General features: G+C 34.1%; 1 protein-coding gene across 7 annotated transcripts in view; it reads left to right on the forward strand.

Annotated features, from left to right (window-relative positions):
* The window catches only part of LOC142324095 (uncharacterized), a 329,965-nt gene extending 325,649 nt beyond the window's left edge, over positions 1–4,316 (forward strand). For 5 of the 7 annotated variants that reach the window (XM_075364734.1, XM_075364739.1, XM_075364738.1 and 2 more), the window contains exon 9: positions 3,622–4,316. In XM_075364734.1, the coding sequence (XP_075220849.1) occupies positions 3,622–3,687 (66 nt within the window). In that variant the 3' untranslated portion in view covers positions 3,688–4,316. Of the gene's footprint in view, positions 1–1,746; positions 1,878–3,250; positions 3,350–3,621 lie in introns of those variants that run through there. The other 2 variants (XM_075364735.1, XM_075364741.1) reach the window with 2 other exon arrangements.
* Positions 4,317–21,447: the final 17,131 nt, after the last annotated feature.

A 21,447-nucleotide genomic window follows, 5' to 3' on the forward strand; every position in this document is an offset into this window, starting at 1 on the left:
AGTTGATGAACCGTTTGAATGTGATAAGGTTGTAATTGTAATTGTTTGGTCGCCCGATGAACAGTTGATTTAGACAAATTAATTTCAGCAGACAAACGTCTGATCGATTTATTTGGCGAGGCGAGTAATCGGTCTTTGATTTCAGTGACTGTATCTGTATTCAACACTGACGCAGAACTTTTGTGTTCCTTGTTATTAACAAAAAACCAGTCTCTCTAAATTTTGCAACTAACCTTAGTACTGATGTTTTGTTAGGAGCTGGTTTATCTGAGTACTTATGGCGAAACAAATCTTGCACTGCAACCACTGATTTCGTACTGAAGTACGACTCAACAATGAAAACACCATCTTGTCTCTAGCAATACACTGAACATTATGATTGCATTGTTGTTACTATCGGTAGTGTTCTACTGCGTCGCCGCAATGTTCAGATGTTGGACGAGTCCATTTCAGTAACGAGTAGGGGAGTAAGCTTGACTTTTGAAATTTCATGGATGAATGATTGATGGGTTGCGTTTTATATGGGACACCCTGTATATAGTTATACTGTATAAGGAAAATTATGCTAATCAGGTCAAATTTAATTAGATGATTTCATTATATCAGTATATTACTTTGGTTATGTATCTGGTAGATTTCATTCAGGGATGGAAATAATAAGCCTAATCATTTGGGGGTTTTTGTCAGTTACTGTTTTGCTTGATATCTTCAGACTGGATTAACTGATGAAATTTTGTACCATGATTGCTGATTATGGATCATTGGTGCCATTTAATTTTGGTTACAATTGTTCAAAGAGGTGGGGAAGTACAGTCACTTGGGTTCTGAATCTCAAAATTTTACACAAATAGTTAGTAGAAATTTTTTTTCATAATTGTTTATTTAAATTTTTACATACTTTAAAGTTCCATTAAATTTTTCTCCAAAGTAGTAAATAGTCTGTCGAAGATGAAGCCCTCAAAAACTTGAGTTGCAAAGTGACTGAGTTTCCTGCCAAAATAAAGAAAGTTTACAGAAATTTTGTAACTTTTATCTGTAATCTTTAATTCATTTTATTTTTCTTGCTACAAATTTTTTTTTCCAACAATTTTTTATTTCCTTTGTAATTAGCTATTTGTTTTGAAATATTTGTTTTGTTTGATTTATGTGTTGTTTATTTGTATAAGATTGCTAGTTTCTGTATCTTAGAAAAAAATAGTTATTTATTTGGAAGCTCGTTCTTGCAAGTTAGAAGTGTGTATGTGTATGTGTACACAGGTGTATGTAATTACACTTGTGTAGTAAGAAATGATTTTTATTGTATGAAAACCTATTAATTTAACATAATTTAATTTCACATTTATATAAAGATTCAATGCAGCCGCACATGTAAATGTAAATATAATTTTGAAAATAATTTCTCATTTTTATAATGAGAAAAGACTATCCAAAAATATTCACTATTTTGTAAAAAAATTGGAGGGATTGTATAAGGTAAAGAATAAATTTAAAACATTTTTTTTGTCCATTAATACAGTCCATATGGAATACAACTGAAAATTAATGAGAACAGTGAAAGGGTTATTGATTTATTACACTGGCTTTGTTATTAATGATTTTGTTAAAAGCTTAATTTTTGCAGAATCTTTTGTATTTTTGGGTGCTGATTCTGAATATGAAGTCAGAATATTGGCCTCAATTTGTTTTTAGTTGCCCTTGTTATTTTTCAGTAATTATTCTTCAAAGTCATCTTACATTCTCTTGCAGATGTGTGGAAGAAACACGGGTATTATTACATGCAACAACTTTTGAAAATATCCTCATAAAAACAGGATACACATGTCAAGATATTAACCTCAGTATACAAATTTTACACATTGAAAACTCAGAACTCGGTAACTTATTTGAAATTTATAAACACATTAAATTTAATAAAATCACATTTTAATGATTGCACACTGCATAGATCAAACATTCAATTTCATACTTATTGGGTTTCCTAAATTTTTTAATATTTCTGTTGCTGAAGAAAAATGAATAGTATGTATTACTTTGATTTTATTTCTTCCAGTAGTTTAACTTAAATTGCTTTATATATATATATTTTTTTTTTAGAATTTATAACTTATCATACTCCTTCAGTTAGTGCACACTAGGGATTGAAAAGTTATTTTTTTGTACCTGCCATTTTAAACTCATATTTCCACCTGGTTATGCTTCACTAACTTGAAATATAATTCTTGCTTGTTATCATTGTTTTTAAATTTCTGCAAATTCATCTCTATGAATTAGTCTTTATTAAAGTAATATAGTATTACATATTTGTATAGATTGAAAAAACTGTTTAAACACATATTACACTGTATATAAATTTTGGAACTGTATTTCCTTTTAACAGATTCATTAGTTTTGTTAAAGGCATGGAATTCATGTGAGAAGAATTTAAAAAGTATACTGAGGGATAGTTTATTTCAGACGTTAAAATTATTATAAAAACAAATAGAATTAAATTAATGATTTATTATAAATAAATTATTAATTAAATAAAGAGTTTTTAATTTAAAATTATTAGCATGCAGTATATATCAAGCATTCAGTAAAAAATAACCAATAAGGTAAAAATGGTTCAGTAAAATTTAAAAAAATTAGTTGATATCTGAACATGTTTTATACATAGAATGATTTAAATTTATATAAACGATTTAGGTATATGAATAAAAATTAAAACTAAAAAAGACAGATTAATCAATAAAAAAGAAGTGTTGTTTTGTAAAAGCAAGAATATTAGCTTAAAAATTCCACAAAAATTAACATGTTCAAATAATTAAAAACAGTAAATTGAACGCCTTTGTGATATGCAAATTTATAATACAGATAATAACAATGTGCTGGCCTCTACCATTAATGATAGAACATAATGCATATAACCACACACCTGACCACGGTGAATTAGAGCCATACTAACATAGACCACAAAGTCAAGCGTGAAAAATGTTATTGTTAGATTACTAAAACTGTATTATACTTGAGTTTAAAATGCATTTGTATTTTTTAATCATTGTAATTTAAAGTAGTACTCTGTCCATTTATAAATTGCAATAACAATCTAATTTTATATCATGTTAGAAAATTCAGTTTTATTTACATTTTGTTTGATAATTTATAATTTCTTTTAAGTGGCCATAACAATTTTTCTGAGCCTAGTCCAGACTGTCTTGTACATAAACTCTTACAATTATATGCATGATTATTTTATTCTGCTTAATTGCAGATGATGTCAGACAGACGGAGAGAGATGAGTTCAAAAGTAAATTACATTCTGCGAATGTAGTCTGATATTGATTTTTTATAATTTTTTATGATATCCATTCGCTATACTCATACCGGGTGAGTAAAAAAATAATTTAATCTGGTGAAATCTTTTTTCTGTGATCTAGTCCAAAGAGACTTAACAGTTACATTGTGCAACTGCTTTGAAACATTCTCTTTATAAATTTGTATGTTTAAATAATATTTTGAGTCGTAAATCAACAAAAAATTCAATATTGTTAATTGTTAATCCAGCGTGTTTTATATGTTTAACTATGATAGTCTATAATTTTTCCTGTTTTTAAAATTAAATCTGGGATTTTTCTGTTGTAGATATCAGACTGGTATAATAGTCATCGTGCAGTTTGTGCCATGAATCATAAAAATAAAAATGAATAAAGGAAGTATTAATAATAATTCTATTTATATTCAGTGAGGAAAGTGATTTTTATATTTAAAAGAAATGTAAAAATTTAATGCCAAAATTTGTAATAATTGTCGATTTATTTTAGAAGTTTCTTATATAAACCGCTTTTCATGCATTTGAGTAATAGTGTGCATTATTCATTTTAATTTAAAATGTTAAATTCACCCAGACTTTTTATATGTACTAGTATATATAGAGAACTTTTATTTTTTGTAATTTAGAGGTCATTCTTGTTTTCATCCTTTTTTGTTTTTTAACTGAGTAAATAAAGTGATGTCAAATCTTCCAATTTTTCTAATATGTTTCACAAGGTCTTTTTTTATTATATTAACATTTTTTTTAATTTGCTCTTTTTAATTATATTTTTCTTTTGCATTCTTTTATGAGAAGGTAAACATTTACCTTCCTCTTACGTTTGGCAAAACATAATCGTAGAGAAAATTGGCGTTAGGAAAACTTGATTATCTTCAGGTTTGAATTGTGTAACACAAAAATTAGTTTGTCCAAGTTAGCTTTATAGACATTAGACTTAGCAGTATTATTTGAAATTGTATTCTATTCATAACTGTGTTCAAAAAATATAGCAGTTACATTGTTTTAAGAGTAGAACACTTTATAAAATGTGTATTTAACATTTTTAATGATAAAGTTCTTATTAATAAATATTTATAAATAATAATAATAAATAATTCTTTGTAAATGCTTACATTTTTTATTTTACTTTTAATGTTGTCATTATTCAGTATATTGAATTTGACATACAAGAAACTGTATTTCACATTATTACTTTGATGTTATTTATATAAATATAGTATATTAAAAATATTTTTAAGTTTCAATATATAATTGAATATTTAGCTATTAAAAAAAATTTAACCACGTTACTGCAGTTGTAAACTTTTTTGTGTATTCTAGCAGTCCATATGTTGATAACCTGAAATACGAGAGTAAATCAAATATAAACAGGATTTCTACTCCTGAGTGTCTATGGTTGGTAGGACTAAGCCCACGCTTCTAGTGTGCTTGGCCATCCAAGACCTCTAATGACCCCATGGTCATTAGGAGTGGGAAGAGCCAGCCATTCCACACTCTCAACCAATTCATCTGTAACGCTTATGATGTCAAAGCAACAGGTGGACCCCTCCACTGTGCAACGTGTAATTATAAAATTTCTTGCTTGTGAAGGAGTTCAAGCGATGGAGATTTCGAGGACTAAATATTGTCAAGGACTCATTGTTTGCCTGGCATAAAGAGTTTAAGGAAGGATGAGAACAAGTGGAAAATCAGGAACACGATCACTGTCCTTGGTCCAGCATTACAGACAAAAACATTTGCATGGTTCAAGACATTATTGAAGACGATCGACGGGTGAAAGTATCCAAAATTGCAAAACAGTTCGGAATAAGTTATGGGAGCTGTCAAGCAATCACCACAAACAACCTACAGTTCCGTAAAGTGTTTTCCAGATGGGTCCTTTGCCTTTTGACTGCAGATCAGAAGTTGAGATATTTGGAGATATCTCCAAACACCTCTGGTAAAGCCCATCATAGAGGCTTACAGCAAGATTTGTGAAAGAAGGTGATGCATTTTTGAGTCGATCGTCACCTGTGACAAAACATGGGTCCACCTCTACACCCCCCAATCAAAACAAGCCAGTATGGAGTGGCAGAAGAAAGGGGAGGCAGCCCCAGTGAAAGCCAAGACTCAACTGTTAGCCTGCAAGGTTCTTTCAACCATTTTTTTTTACCAGTGAGGCATTTTGCTCATTGATTTTTTGCATGAGTGACGCACAATCAATACTGCGAGCTGTTGGAACGAGGTGAGAGCTGCATATCGCCGCAAAAGACAAGACCAACCAATTTGAGAGGCCATCCTCCTCCACAAGAAGACCAGGCCCCATACTGCAGCTCTAACGGTCTCAAAACTAGTAGAAATGCACTGGACTCAACTTGATATCCTCCCTACAGCCTGGATCTATCGCCCTGCGATTTTCATTTGTTTGGGCAACTTAAAGAAACTCTAAGAGGGTAGCAATTTGAAGATGAGGGCGTGGAGGGATTCATGCGCAATTGGCTCCTGTGCAACCACCTTCATTCTACAATGCTGCAATAAAAAACCTTCCTTCTCACTGGATAAAATGTACTTCTAAAGCAGGAAACTATGTAGAAAAATAAATTATATGTGCTATTTATCTTTCAATAAATAAATTAAAAAAATAAAAATAAAATCCAGTTTATATTTGATTTACCCTTGCATTAGTACAGATTTAAACAGCCTAGTGGAATTTTGGTATTCTTGCATCTAAATATATACATGTATTTTAGTAAGCTTAAGTTTTTTAAAAGTAATTAGTTGATTCAAATATTAGTAGAAGATAAAATGTAAGTAATTAACATTAAAATAGATTTTAAACAATAGACAGAAAATTACTGAATTTATAAAAGATTAATTCTTAACTATTTTTTTCACATTTGTGCAATATTTTTTTACATTTGTTATCATAATAAAAAAAGTTTTTTTGATATTACAATTGGTATTACAAAGAAGGTATTGTGGTAGGTGGTAGTTGTTTTCAAATTACTGCTTAGGATTTTAAATAGAGAAAATTATGTAATATTGTTTACCGACAAAAACAGACTATTTTTACATCCTGACCGCCATAGGGGAAGACACCACCCAACCTTGTGACAATCCTGGTCGCCACACAACCCCCTTTGTTCCTGACCCTGATGAGCTTTACCAGAGGTCATCTGTTAGACCTTCTAAACCTAATAACACATCATAGTCATCAGACTATTTTTACAGCTCAGTATTAGTTTAGTTAATTTAATATTAAAGATTAAGTCAAATTAAAAACAATTTTTCAATAGATACACTATAAATTGCCAGGCTAATCGTATTAGTTTGTGGAAACCTGTATGTTGGCTTAAGCTTCAAGTTGTTGCAAAATTGTTACACTATATGGTTTCAGATTTAAATCATAACATTAAGGCAAGATATATATTTTACACTAGTTTTTTATGATAACTTGCATACAATTTTTTCAGATTGCAGATATTCTTTAAATAGTGGTTATGGCTTCTGAAATCATAACAGAAGGTTGCCTATTACATTTTACGTATGAAACTATCCTGTTTTACACCATTTTTTAACTGAATCATGTATGCTACTCCTTCTGGTATACTGGCATTCAGAAATTTTTCCACAAATATTTATTGGGTTTTTCTGGAAAGGATTCAGATTGTTCATAAGCTTCCATTATAGCAACTCTTTCCTCAATGGAATAAGGCTTTTTGTAAGCTTCCATTATAGCAACTCTTTCTTCAATAGAATAAGGCTTTTTGTAAACACAGATGCAAAGAACAGATTTATTTTTTACTTAAGCATGAACAGTTTACAGTAAACAACAATAGACAAAGGTCGTAACATGCATAAATAATAGTGAGGCTAGTAGTAGCAACATTAAAGGTGAAACTCAAATAACTGCAGTTCAAGCTGGCTCAGTTCAGTTTTAAGTTGCTCATCCTCTATAACTTTAAAAAAGATGTGTAACTTATAAAAAAAAAATGCTAACAATTAAAACTTCCTAATGAAAGTTTGAAATTAAATTTTTGTAAATGTTATAAGAACTGCCTGCAAAATTTAATAATAATAACCTTTTTTTAAATTGATTTTCCCAAGATACTGTTGTTGTATATTGGATATAATCACAATTTATTCATAAACCAACAAATTGGACTCTCATTGTTAAATTATACTTTGCAAGTTATTTCAGTATTCATTTAAAGATTAAGTTAAATATTAAGAAGATTAAACTAAGAATCTTATTTGTTTGTTTTTGTAAACAACAAACTGATAATATTTATTTATTTAGTCTCAAAGATTTTATACATTTTATAGTTGTATTAAATCCTGTTGAGGTACCTCAACCTGTTTATAGTTTGAGAATACCAACTCAATACAGTTTGAGTAACAAACTCTAATGTAAAATAAAATAAAAATATAATTACAAAATAAGAAAATTATTTATAATTTGTTAAGCACAGTGATCCAGATTCAATAAAAAATCCTTTCCTCTGTGAACATTTTATTTTTTAAACTATTTTAACCATTCTTTAATCTTTCTGATCATGTTTTTTCTTATACATTTAGATTTCTTTAAGTTCGCGGTCAACCTGAGACTGTACAAGACTACATTTCATTTACGTTCATACATATCATCCTTATTCATCCTCTAAAATTATACTGTATGGTGGTTCCAGAGGCTTAACAAAAAAATAAAGGTTTGCTTGCTAGAAGTTGATTTAATATAACTGCTTTTAAAATATGTACTTCTATTCATTTGTGGAAGACTTATTAGTTTATTTCTAGTAGTACTACTTGACAAGATATTTTTGCTTCAGCTTGTTAAAAGATTGTAATTCAATTTTTTTTTTTATATTTAAAGGTAATTCTATTTCTTCACTTTTAGACAAAATGAATTTAAATAACTTTCTGTGCAAGTTCAATAAAGGAGTCAAAACAATTTCATTTGCTTCTCCTAAGCAGTTATGCCATAAGTTGCTAGGCTGTGAAAAAAGAAGAAGAGTATAGTATATACTAGTATTAGAAGAGTCATAGTATTTGATTAATAATGAATGTATGGACATAGTTTTTTTTTTTTTGTTAATTTTGTACAGATAATTAATAAGTATTCTGTTTTCTTTATTACTTTTTGCAGTTTTTTTTTATTTTTAATTTGTGTATATATGTTGACTGGAATACTATTTTGCACCAAAAGTCATCTATACACTTTTATCAATATTCAAAGACAGTTGATTAATTAATCATTAACTAACTTTTCCTAAATAACCATTCATTTTATGAAGCCAGAAACCAGGGGTCTTTCCATGACTTCATCATCAGCATACAAATGGGTTCGAATCCCCGTCAGGCGTGACATTTTTCATATGTTACAAAATTCCTTATTCAAAATCCAAGCTTCAGAGCTTCTGTGTAATTCAACAACCAAAAAGAAAAAAGAAAAAATATTATGTAAAGTAAAGGTAAAAGTATGGAGCTTAGGTACACCAGTTGTTATTTCTAATGTAGAACTTATTTAATCTCCAAATTGGGTACATTTGTGATATTTATTTATATTTTAAATTCAGTTAATATAAACCACCTAATACAGAAAATTGAGATAAGACATATCTTGCCTATTTTTTTATCAAAATAGTACTTCAGTGGGATCCCCACATCCTCAGCCATGATTGATTACATTTTATTAAATTGCTCATTAAATAAAGATAATAAAAAATTAAAAATATACTATGTTACTAAAATAAACTCTTCACATGGTATAGACCATTTTTTATACTATTTTAGATTTATTTTAATAACATAGTATATTTTTAATATCCTTATTTAATGTGCCATTTCATAAAATGAATTCAATCAGGCTGAAGATATGGAATCTCACAAAAGTTCTATCACGTGAAAATTAAGGTAAGATATTCTTATCTCAGTAATCTGTTCTAAGTGATTTATGTTAATAGAATTAAAAATATAATTTAACAGATAAGAGGGATAATATGAACTTTAAAATTAATTTCAATAAATAAATAAATAAATATACATGTGCCCCACAAAGAAACATAAAAACTTTCAGGACATGTTCTACTGCAGAAAATAATGAAAAAAGTTGATGTAAACATAGGTCTGGAAATGCTTTGTTTTCAAGTTAACAGCTAGCGAAAGATTTTGCCCGGATTTCAGCTCTTCTAATAAAATAAGCCCTACTGTAATTTTTGGGACCCAGATTAAGGATTAAAGTTTGTAGTTTTATGTAATTTGAGCTGGTAAATAGGATAAAACAGGTCCTAGAACCATAACTCACCAAAATTTGGTGTCGAAAAGCATTTTTTTTTTTAGGTTTGTAGTACAATAGATGTATTAAATGACTTATAAATGCAGAAGATTTACTAACAAAATTTAAAGAGGATTTAGTTCTGAGAAAATTAATGTAAATACAGTCAGTAAAAACTTTTAAAAATTGGTTTTTATTGAATCAAAACACAAAAAATAGAGAAATCATATTATTTTTTCTGTATCTAGTAAACATTCTTTTTAAAAAAACAAAGACCCTAAATACTGAAAATAATTTTACAAAATTTATAAAGCAATATTTTACCTGCACATATTCAGTCATTTACACAGATGAAACAAAATAATTACGAAAAAAACTAAATTGAAATATATGTTACTTTAGAAATATTTTTAAAAAATTAATCCTACACTTAGGCAATACTACTAACCGCTAGTCAGCAATGAAAACTGTGTACTTTGTTTGAATTTGTTGTCATAAATTATAATACAGGTAAAGGAAGTGTAGTGTTAAACTGCCGTTTCAATTTTCTAATAAGGAATATGCTGATATAATTTTTGTTTATGGATTTTGTAGCAGAAATTCTAAAGTTGCTCAACATGAATATCAGGAGAGACTTCCTGCAAAGGTTCAAAATTTATGGCCAAAAGATTACCCCCAGTGGTTAAACTTCTGTCATTGGCATCTAGGTAATGCTGATAAGGTAAATTCAATTTTATTTACTAATAAGTAATAAGTAGGGGAGAGCTCAAGGCATCACAATCGTATCTATTTTATTAACATCCATTTGGTTTGTATGGTCGCATAAAGACAGACAGGTAGCCTATTTTTATTCACTCGGGGACCACTGGAGTAGAAAAGTTTATAAGTGAGGATGTTGGGTTACGGTTGCGTTTTTTAAGGTGTTGCAATACCAACAAGTGCATCTATAAGAAGAAATAGTGTAAGATTTTGTGTTGCTGTATATGTTATAATTTGTGTAGTATTAGTGGTGTAAAGTGTACTGCCGCACAATCTTGTTCCCTAGTGCAACCAGTTTTGGTGTGACCAAAACCCTGACACTGGAAGCAGCATCTGGGGTTTGGTATGTATATATGGTACTGCAAAAAGAAATAGTGTTCTACTGCTCTGTATGTAGTGGCAAGAAAAGCTGCAGAGCTTAGGGTTGTAGGACATCAACCTCCAGTCTTAAAGAATAAGACTCTCCATCAGGGACAATTGTGTAATGTCTAAGCATTATTATACTATGTAATAACCAAAGATCTGAAGGATTCTATAGTAAACAAGCAGTTAAACAATGTGTCCACCACAGATAATGCATGCCATTTTAACTTTTTCCTTTGAAACAAATCAAGTTTTTGATGATTCCTTATTATGAAACGTGAAACATTCTTTAGTCGGTGAATTCTGTAGATGTATTCAAAAGTAAACTTCTTAGCAAACCTGTAACCAAACTAGGATATAAAGTGTGACACATCATGATCTCCATATAATCTAGTGTACATGAAGTATCATAAAAAATCTACACTTTCCATAATCAGTGACTGGATTTTTCATGACATGTCAGCAACAGTGTCACTTTGTTTGGGATTTATCAAAAAAGAAAGTGGGATATGCTATTATGTTTCTTTGCTGCCTCCAGTGTACATTTACTTATGGTAATCTAAAATATTTTCATAGCGCTAAGGCTCTTCTATTTGTTTTCTTGAAACGCTGGAGCACAGTATTAGATCCAGAAGAACCATGAGTACAGAGAGTGCAGAAGAACCTTTAAATACATTTTGAAACCGTCATAGTAATTCAACTATCATTCTTTCTGTCTATAATGAAAAGCTGTGTCAATCTGGTCAATATATGATTTTAAAAACCTTTAATACTTAGTTGATTTTTAATAAATTTGACTTCAATAAATTTTAGTTGAAAATGAATAAAACCAAAGAATAGAAAAAAAAGTTGTTCAATATGAAGAGGGCTTCAGTCTACTGAAGTTTTTTTAAACATTAACCTTTTCAGTTGAAAAGGAAAATGATGTAATGAGCAAGCTTTAGTGACATGCATGTAAATATAATGAATGTAACTTTATTTGTGTATATTTCTGTTCTATTTTTCACTTGTAGTTGAAATAAAGTAGGTTAGTCATAACAATTACAAACCAACAAGATTTAAAAAAACAATGAGAAGTTATTTCATGATTCATTGTTATCTTTTCAGTATGAAATGTTCTTCATTGAACAAAAGTAAAACATTTTGAAAATTAGGGAATTTAATTTTCTTTTTTCCTACCTCCATGGTTGAGTAGTCATAGTTCAGTCTTCCATTCAAAATATCCTGGTTTAAATCCCAGTCAGAACTGGCATTTTTCATACACTGCAAAATTTACATTTACAAGTTTACATGATGAATAATTCATCTAACAAAATAAAGAAAATTTTTTATTACATCATATATCGACCGACCTAAATCATCTTTACTACATGTTCAATTGATTTTCTATACTGTACTTTATTTTAATTATTCCATAAAATTTATGTCAATATAAATGTTTAGTATATTTATAAAAGTGATTAGAAATTATTTTTATGGATTGAGATGTAAAACTTTTCATTTATTTTAACTAATCAGTCTCTGTGACAGAGTGGTAGCATTTCTTTATTCATCAGGAAGTTTTGAGTTAGAATCCTGGTCAGGCATGGCATTTTTATTTGCTTCAAGACAATTTTAGACATACATATATTAATTATTCCAAGGGAACAAATTGCGTAAATATTTGATGGAGTCAAAAAAAATTGTACTTAATCTAAAAAAGGGATGAAATAAATAATACTTACTGGGCAAGTTTCTATTAGTGAATTTCTTTTCAGAATGTTTGAAATATGATAAACATTGTGTCAATTGCCATGAATTATAGAGGTTTCAATGCATTTAAATTCATTTAATTTAAATCTAAACATGAAAAAGACGTTAATAAAATTAACCCAGTTAATTTTATTAAAGTTAATTTTCATAAAATTTTTAAATATGGGTGTATTTTATATTATTATAAAAATAAAAACATCCACACAACTAAGATGTAAACCCATAAATTCATTGAGAGGGGTGGCTTTCAAAATATAAATGCTCCAAACGGTGAAATGTGTTTTGTTGACATTACTTTGCATTTTATTTACTATTATAGATTTTAATGCTGTAACCGATTATAAATAAAACTTGTTAGAAAAAAAAGAAAGGAAAAAAATTACACTAGTATAGTTATTTTTTATTTTAAAATTTGAATTATAGAAATTATATTATTTCTAACATTTAAAATAAGGAACGAAATACATAAACATTCATTCTTTGATTTTTCCAAAGGTACATTAATACACCAGTTATATGCGAAAATTAATAATGTGTTGTGTTGTCTGTTAATTGAGTTGTATAGCCTAATACGAGCTTTGGTTTTTTATTTACTTCTTATTTTTCTTTAATCTTTTTCAAGGTTTCTTTTGCAGAGTTAGATTTATTTCAAACATAATTTCTTCTTGGCGTCTCAAAAATTGTGGCCATCTTTTAAAGTAACATATACAAATCAGATACAAATAAATTTGGAAATTAAAGGGTTTTGATGTATACAACACAAAATAAAATTGAAGTAGAAAAAAATAAACAAACACATTTAATTTTTGAACATGAATTATAAACAAACCAATTATCGGATATTATATGTTTTTATACCAAATTACAGCTTAATGTCATCCTGTTTAAAATCCTGTTTAGTTTATAAATTATGTAACATTTATCAAACGTGTATTAAAATGATAAAGTCATCAATGCTTAAGTCAATCTTTATATGACTTTAGGTCTATGAGTATTATATAAGGGTAAACTTGATGGTTTCTTATGTTTTTGATCTGAAAAATCAAATAAAACAGGTGCAGGACTATATCTCCCATAATTTTCATGATGTCAACGTGTAAAACAGAAAAACTCAGTGATGAAAAACATTTTTTTTCGATTTGAAGAACAATAACTTTATTAATAGAAGCCATCTTAAAATTTATAATTTCAGATTTGCTGAAGCTTTTTATAGAACTGGCTATCTTCTTTTTTTTTGTTCTTACTTGGTCAAAGAAATACTATTTACATACCCCCCCCCTCCATAAATGGGGGAGTGTTGGACTCACATGGGTTCAGCTAGATGTAATTAAGTGCCTGTGTGTACCTGCACCCTACCGATTAAAGCTCTTCTCTCATCGTTCCTCTCTCCCCAGGCCAGCCCGGCAATTAAGCATTCCGTGACCCGGAGAGTGTCTCAGGCTCAGGAGATTAGGAGTCCCCAACCTCATCACTGATATCCATTTGCCCAATTGCAGACGAGCGGCAGCTCAGCAGGGGGCTGCCGTCACCCCTTTGCCCATAAGCTATATCATCAGGACGTGACTTTAAGATCACATTAATCTGCTCCCCATTCCTTGTTATCTATGTTTTAAGTCATCAGAATTTCCTTGATATATTTCATCCCAGTTTCTTCTGTTAGTCAGCATATAATTCACAGGTGTTAGTCTACTTAACCCATGTCCCAATCTCGTCTGGTCCCAGACCACAGAGGCCGACCTCCATGATAGAGTGGTAGCGTCTCAGCCTTTCACCCGGAGGTCCTGGGTTCGAATCCTGGTCAGACATGGCATTTTTCACACACGCTACAAAGCATCCATCTCATCCTCTGTGGAAAAAAATGCTTAACTGCGGACCCGGAAGTTAAAACAAAATAAAAGTCTCATCTGGTCCCATCTTATACACTCAAAGAATGTGTGGGCAAGAGTATCTTCTTCGTCACAATAGACATATCGGAGAGGTCCTTCTTCTGAATCTATAAAGGTGTACACAGTAGTCCCCGTGCCCAGACGGGAACTGGATGAGGTGAAAATCCTCCTTTTCAAACCCCCGCCTGAGCCTGGGCTCGATTCGAGGGATCTATAGTCCATCTGGCCAGGTTGGTGTTGTCCCATTCAGTTTGCCATTCCCGAAATAAGAATGCTCTTGCTTCATCTGGATCTACACCAGAGTATAACCGTTGGAGTTGGGCTGCCTTAAGATGAGCTGGGGGAAACCCGTGATCACATACAGCTTCCGATGAAATTGTTTTGTAAGCCGCAGAAATCTATATAGCCATCTGTCGTATTAGGGCTGTTATTTTCTTAATGTTTCTCTGTATCGTAATGGCATCAGCCCACACCGACGCAGCAGCAGTAAATATTAGTCGTTTCTTACTGGCACGAGGCCCCCATCTCGGTCCGATGAGACTACCGATAATGTTCTCAGTTCCTTCGATCATAGCTTTGATATGGGTGTTGAAAAGTCTTTTTTTCCTGTTTAGCCTCCGGTAATTACCTTTCAGATAATACTTCAGAGGATGATATCTTTGAGTGTAAATGAAGTGTGTAGTCTTACAGTCTCAGTTTGACCATTCCTGAGATGTGTGATTAATTGAAAACCAACCACCAAAGAACACCGGTATCCACGATCTAGTATCAGTGCCGGATTTACCTTGGACGAGGTCCAAGCAAATCGATATTTTTGAGGCCCCCCGGAAGTTCCAATTGCCTATTGTACTACAAAATTTCATTTGATAAACATATAGGTTATGATAACAGAAATAATCAGACACAACCTGATACATTTTTTAGTGAATTTTATTGACCTTAATTTTTCGTTTGAATTTTTAAATAGTATGATTCGAATACATACCTTGTATCTTTGACTCAAGCAACGAAACAAGATGCTTCAAGAATCTCTGCCGGTTTAGACAAAGACGAACAAAACGTTTGACCAAGGCGCCATCTTTTTGTTACACATGGAAATGACGCGCGGGAAAAAATGGTTTGCATGACAAACCAATTTTAAAATATACTGTCATTATAATCTATGCTATAAATATAAATGAAGCTTTTACATAATTGAAGATAGCAATTACAATTATACATAAGTTATAAAAGTAATACATAAAGTATTATAAATATATTCTTTTTTGTTAATTTTACTTTTATTTTTCAAAATGCTTTATTTCGAGGCCCCTGTCAAAGTGAGGCCTCAAGCAGCTGCTTGTTTTGCTTTATTGTAAATCCGTCACTGTCTAGTATTCAAATCCATGTAAAAATAACTGACTTTACTAGGACTTGAACTCTCGACTTTCAAATCAGCTGATTGTATTGAAAAGTCTGGATTTATCCAACTACAAGCCCAGGTATTTCATATTCCTGGACGTGGTGATTTCGTGACCACTGACCATGAATTTTATGTCGCGTATTCTTCGTCCAACCATAGCAACAGCGGAGGTTTTATGGGGTGCTAACTGCATGCCTCGGTTCTGTAGCTAGTTACTTATCATAGAAATGGAATCCGTCGCATTGATCTCTATTTCGTCTTCCGTATGGCCAGCAACTAATAGCGCGATATCATCCGCATAAGCGATAACAGTCGCCTCGCCCGAAAGTTTAAGCCCCAACAGGAGGTCGAAAACAAGGCCCTGTAAGACTGGGCCAAGAACTGAGCCTTGTGGAACCATGCATGTCAAAATTCACTACTCCATCGTCTGTGAGTGTCTGCAGTTCCCTATCGCTGAGGTAGTCGCTTAGTATTGCTATAATATAGTCATCCAAATTCTTTTCTCTCATTCCATCGAGGATAGCTGAACAGGGGACACGTCCAAACGCATTTTTAACATCAACTAGGACGATTAAAGGAATCCTCCTGGTCCGTCAAGTACCGGCCGCCGTGTTCCGAGCCTATTTTAATACGTGGGAGATCGCATCCACCGTGGATCTGTTACGTATAAACCCGAATTGTCTCGGCGAAAAACCGCCTCTATCTTCTACCGCTGCTTGGACTCTCACCGTGATAAAGGTTTCGTAAAGCTTCCCGATCGTATTTAGCAGGTAAATTGGTCTAAATGTCTCAGTGTCCTTAAGAATTAAAACTAAACGCGCCATCTTCCACGATTTCGGGAACCGGCAAGCAGTAAGAGCACTATTTAAGGTGCCTACAATCTTACCTGAGCATCTCGCGAATAGTGCTTTAGGAGGAATTAACTCAGGTTGTTCCTTGCAGTCTTGTACTGCTCTTCTGCTTGTCGTAATTGTGGAGAGTCCCTTCTTCTCATTCTCTGAAGGAGCCGTCTGGCGTGTGTGGCCTCCTTCCTGAGTGTCGCAATATGGTCAGACCACTAGTGCACCCTTCGTTTCTTAGTCCCGTTCTGGATTTTAGCCGGGAGCATTCTTCTTCCATAATTCGGGAGAGGTCTTCAGGTGTCCAAAATTGCATGACATCCAGTTTGGTATCAACAGCTCTGGCGAAAGTACTTATCTGGTGAGCCGACGGCTTCCATCTGTAGAAAACCTCGGATGTGGAGCGGTCAGAGTGTATTCCAAATTTTACAGCCTTCATCAAGTCTGCCACAGTCCTCATCAATTATATTCCAATCCGTCACACGGGAAATAGATCTCTCAGGAACAGCGGTAATGTCAAGAACAGAACCACGACCCCTGATCGTGAATGTAGGGAGGCGATGGGTGTTTACTACTACCATGTTGGTCGCCCCCAGTATCGTCGCGAGAATGTGTCCTCGTACCATGGACATCATTTCCCCCCAACTCAACACTCTCAGCGTTCAGGTCGCCGAACAAAATGACAGGTTTAGCCGAGCATCTAATCAGACTTTTAGTTGTATCCTGTATTCGAAGGTTTCCAGGACGCAGTTAGACGAAATGTAACATCACGAGCAGGTCGTGGCCAATTCCAACACAACAAGACCGTCTCTTCTAGTAGTACGAGTAACTGTGAATTTACCAGATACGTTAAAGATCGCCACGTCTCCATCACGGTCCGCCAGTCAGTCGTGGGAAGCAATTACTCTCCGGTTAGGTTCTACAGGATTAAGAAATTTATGTTTCGATCCAGCACCGCTATCCATGCTGTCGTGAGCGGTGACGCTCCTGTTTGTGTTCAGTAGCATGATGTTCGATCAAGATGTATTCATGATCGAATACATCTTTCGGTAATGTGGCCCTCCTTTCCACATAGTAAGCACGCGGCCGCATTCTTACTGTTTGTCAGTGGTCGAATTTACCTCAGTTATAACAATTTTGCGTTCTATCCACCCCTTTGCAAGTGGACGCAACATGTCCGGCGGCCCAGCATCTAAAGCACTTGTCTTCGGGATCCCTGATGATTGCCCTGCAATGAATCCAACTGACCCTTAGTCTTGCTTCTGTCAATTTCTTTGCCGCTCTCGAAGTTGTTATAATCGTAGCGTTCTTGGTTTCGGCAAAGGCCGGTCGGACTGATGACACTTTGAATTCGACCGAATCCCCAGTTATCTTGAGTACTGCGGTGTGGATCTCATGTTTGGTAGTCTGTACGTCTATTTCTTTGATATATACAATATTATAGTATATATACAATATATTTCTGGTGTTCAGGTCTACTTGAAGTTCCGCGCGGCTTTAGAATGCAGGGTCTTCTTTAATTCTTCGGCTTTTTACTTATCTTTAACACAGATACACAGTTCATGTCTAGTCCCCTTTCTAAGGAAAAGGACTTCACCCGCCCCTTTTTGCGTCACGATGCTCTTATCAGTTTTCAGTAGATCTGCGTATGATTTCCCCTCCGCACGTACCGTAACAACACCGCTGTCTTGCACCACAGGAGTGGACTTTCATTTGTCGGGCTTCTTAACATCCTTTGGTTCAGCATATGATAAAAGTTCGAATTGGTTCCGTCTTATCTCTAAAAGTATATGCTAGTATCTTTCGTGTCAGGGGTCCCAGTCTGCCCGCAGGTAGTATGTAGACGGTCGCAATTGATTCCTCACCTATCTTCCGAATGGCACGAGAATCTCCAGTAGTGTTTTTTCTTCACTCTCCGAGGAGTCGTAATGTACTATGTATTTACTCCTACCAGACGACGGGGCCTCCCGACCCATGATTGTTGATTGCTCTTTAATTATATCTCCACTCCAAATATCACCACTACTTCTCGATGCACCTTGGAGTACTGGTCATCAGATAAGTCACTTAAGTGGACTACCTCACCGATTTCGGCGTTCATATCTTGTATCTGTGTCACATTTCTAGTGGCATCCGCAGGCCATCTGCTTACCACCAGGCTTACCAATTCGGCGTCGGACATTTCTTCTTTTAACATCGCAGTCACATTTTGATTCCCGGCCTAATCAGTTTGTGTCGCCTGTGTTACAGTAATCAGCGGTGGCGACATCTCTGATAGTTCCCTCAAGGCCGCTTGTATCTTGATAGGTTCCTTCTCATGTTTAGAGATATACTTAGGAAGATTCGCACCATAATTCTGTTTAAGGAGTACAAGACCTGCCAGTTTATTGGTGATGTCCCGCAAACTACCAGGCGGGTGTTCCTCTTCTTCCTAGAACAACTAACTATCTCGGTCGCTTCAGTTTCTTATGCTGGGGTTTCCCCGTCGTCTTCGTATTCGGTCCTGATGCAGCTGTCGCAACTGCTGAAATATCAGTTAAACTTGAGGCGGGAGTCACTCTAGCCGTGTCTTAGCGCCATTTTTAAAAACTTCTTCTGTCTCCATTGTTTCATGAGGGTCTGCCATCTATGTACTTGCCTGAATCAAAAAATGGATGCTGCCTGAGCTTCAGGAGCCCAAAAACTTGTCCGGCACGCTACACGCGGTGTTGGGGGGGGGGGAGGGGTTGGAAAATGTATGACCCCAAATCTGGTGTCGGATTTTTTTGGGAGTCAGGGGTTCGAGGAGGCTCGGATCGATGGAGATCCGGGAGGGTCTTGGTGGAAAGGGTAAGGAATAAACTAGTAAAGAAGATTCCCCTAGTAAATGTCTACTCTAGGGACTTAGAAAAATTTCCCTTACCGTAGAAAAATTTTTCTACCACCTTGTTTACAAGTTACACTATGACGTCACTTGCCCGCAGTGGCTTGGCTTAGGACTTAAAATATTTCATATCAACTAAAAGACTACTCAATATATTTCTTATGCGAAAAATTCCTAACCGAAAAACCCGGTCTGTCCGTTATCCAATCATTTTCAAACTTTACACAGATGTCCACGATACTTTACCCTACAAGATCCATCCTACGTAACCACTGAAAAAACTGGCTATCTTAATTTGCATTAAAATCTATCTTTTTAATAAAATTAAAAGTTAACTTGAATTTGCAAATGTGATTAATTTTGAAATTAATTTAGAGCTCTAGTATACAACTGATAGTAATGGTTATTTTGAACCTTTCTATATAAATATCAGATATTGTTTTTAAAATTTTTATACTCTTAATATATTTTTGATGATAAAAGCATCGTTTGGCCAAGGGGGGGGGGGCAACATATTGTATTAAAATTTTAATGCTTTTCTCAGTTGTACTTTCAATAGTGGATAATTTTTGAGGAAAAACTTCATTTGATCAAATGTATTAAATTTCACCCTAATTTTTTTAATATTTTGATCTTTTCCACAATTACACTAAAAATATTGCATAATTAAGTCATTAATATATAAAAAGTGTATGGTCTATTTGAAATAGAAATGTGTCAAAGGCAAAGCTGGGGAAGTTATGCATTCTTTTGCTGGCATTTTTTATTTAGTATAAACTCCCTTTGTGAGCCGAGTTAAAACTATTTCACAGTTTATAGTAAATAAATGCACATTTTTCCAAGAACTAATGGTGGATGTATCATCTCTTTTTTTTAAGAGTGTATTAGTTCAGTGTACAAGATCAAAGTATAAAAAGTAAAGAGAATCAGCTCTATTCAAAAAGGTATTTAGCTTAAATCTTTTCTTGGAATACAACTGAGCTGATGATAAGGACATTCCTTCGCTTCGCTATTATTAACCTATTGTTAGCTTTATTATCCGTAAATTATTATTTTCTAGCTTTGTTAATAAATCTGTCATTACCTTTCAGTTTTTACATTGTTACCACATAAATGCCGAATTTAATATCGGCGGACGGCATCGGTAGCAGCTCAGATGTCAGATTGAGCACACTACACGTACGCGCTGGTACAAGCGTCAATCCCGCCGCGCAGATAACCGCGCAGTTCTCCCACCACTCTCAGGCTCCAACAAAAGGCTCCACCACTCTCAGCTCCAACCAATTGAATTTTCAATTCATCGTCGACCACCACCTGGAGAAGACCAAGAAGAAGAAGAAGAAGGAGATGGAAAAAGACAGAAGTTCCCTGACCGCCTCAACGTGGGACCCCCCCCCCCCCCCCCCCGCGGATGCCAACATCCCCACCGGAGCAGCAGCTCTGGCCGGCCGGCTGAGAAGCCGCTGGACGCAGACGCTACCTTCCCGCTCCAGCTCGCTGGGCTTCAATCGCCCTGGCCGGCGGACTCAGCAGCAGGAGCCGGCCCAACGTGGGATCGATCGGGAAGAATCGCCTCGGCCGCGCCAGCGAAATACGACCGACGTCGACCCGACACTGCGGGGCTCTGGGCGTCACCTAGTGAAGACCCAACTACCACTGAGGGGAAGCCCGGTCTGATTTCAATGGACAAGCCGCAACTCCCCGACTACAGCCAAGTCGACTTCGCCGGAGACCAGCTTCCTGACCCAACAGCTCTTCTCAGAGCTAACTCAAAAAACGGCCCTTTTCAGGACTACCACAACGTTATAAATTACAACGAGCTGTCAAAGCCATTCGACGACACAATGGCTCTTCTTAGGGCTACCACAAGGTTATACATTGCCATATGTCGTCGAAGCCATTCGGCTACAACATACAAATACTTTGAACAGTAACAGCAAGGTTAATGGCATGTAATTTCGATTACTGCCGAGTCTCGGAAAGTGTAGGCCAAAGAAGAACGAAGAGCCTAGTCTCCCGC

This window comes from Lycorma delicatula, chromosome 4 (assembly GCF_047948215.1).
Source record: "Lycorma delicatula isolate Av1 chromosome 4, ASM4794821v1, whole genome shotgun sequence".
Taxonomy (NCBI): domain Eukaryota; kingdom Metazoa; phylum Arthropoda; class Insecta; order Hemiptera; family Fulgoridae; genus Lycorma; species Lycorma delicatula.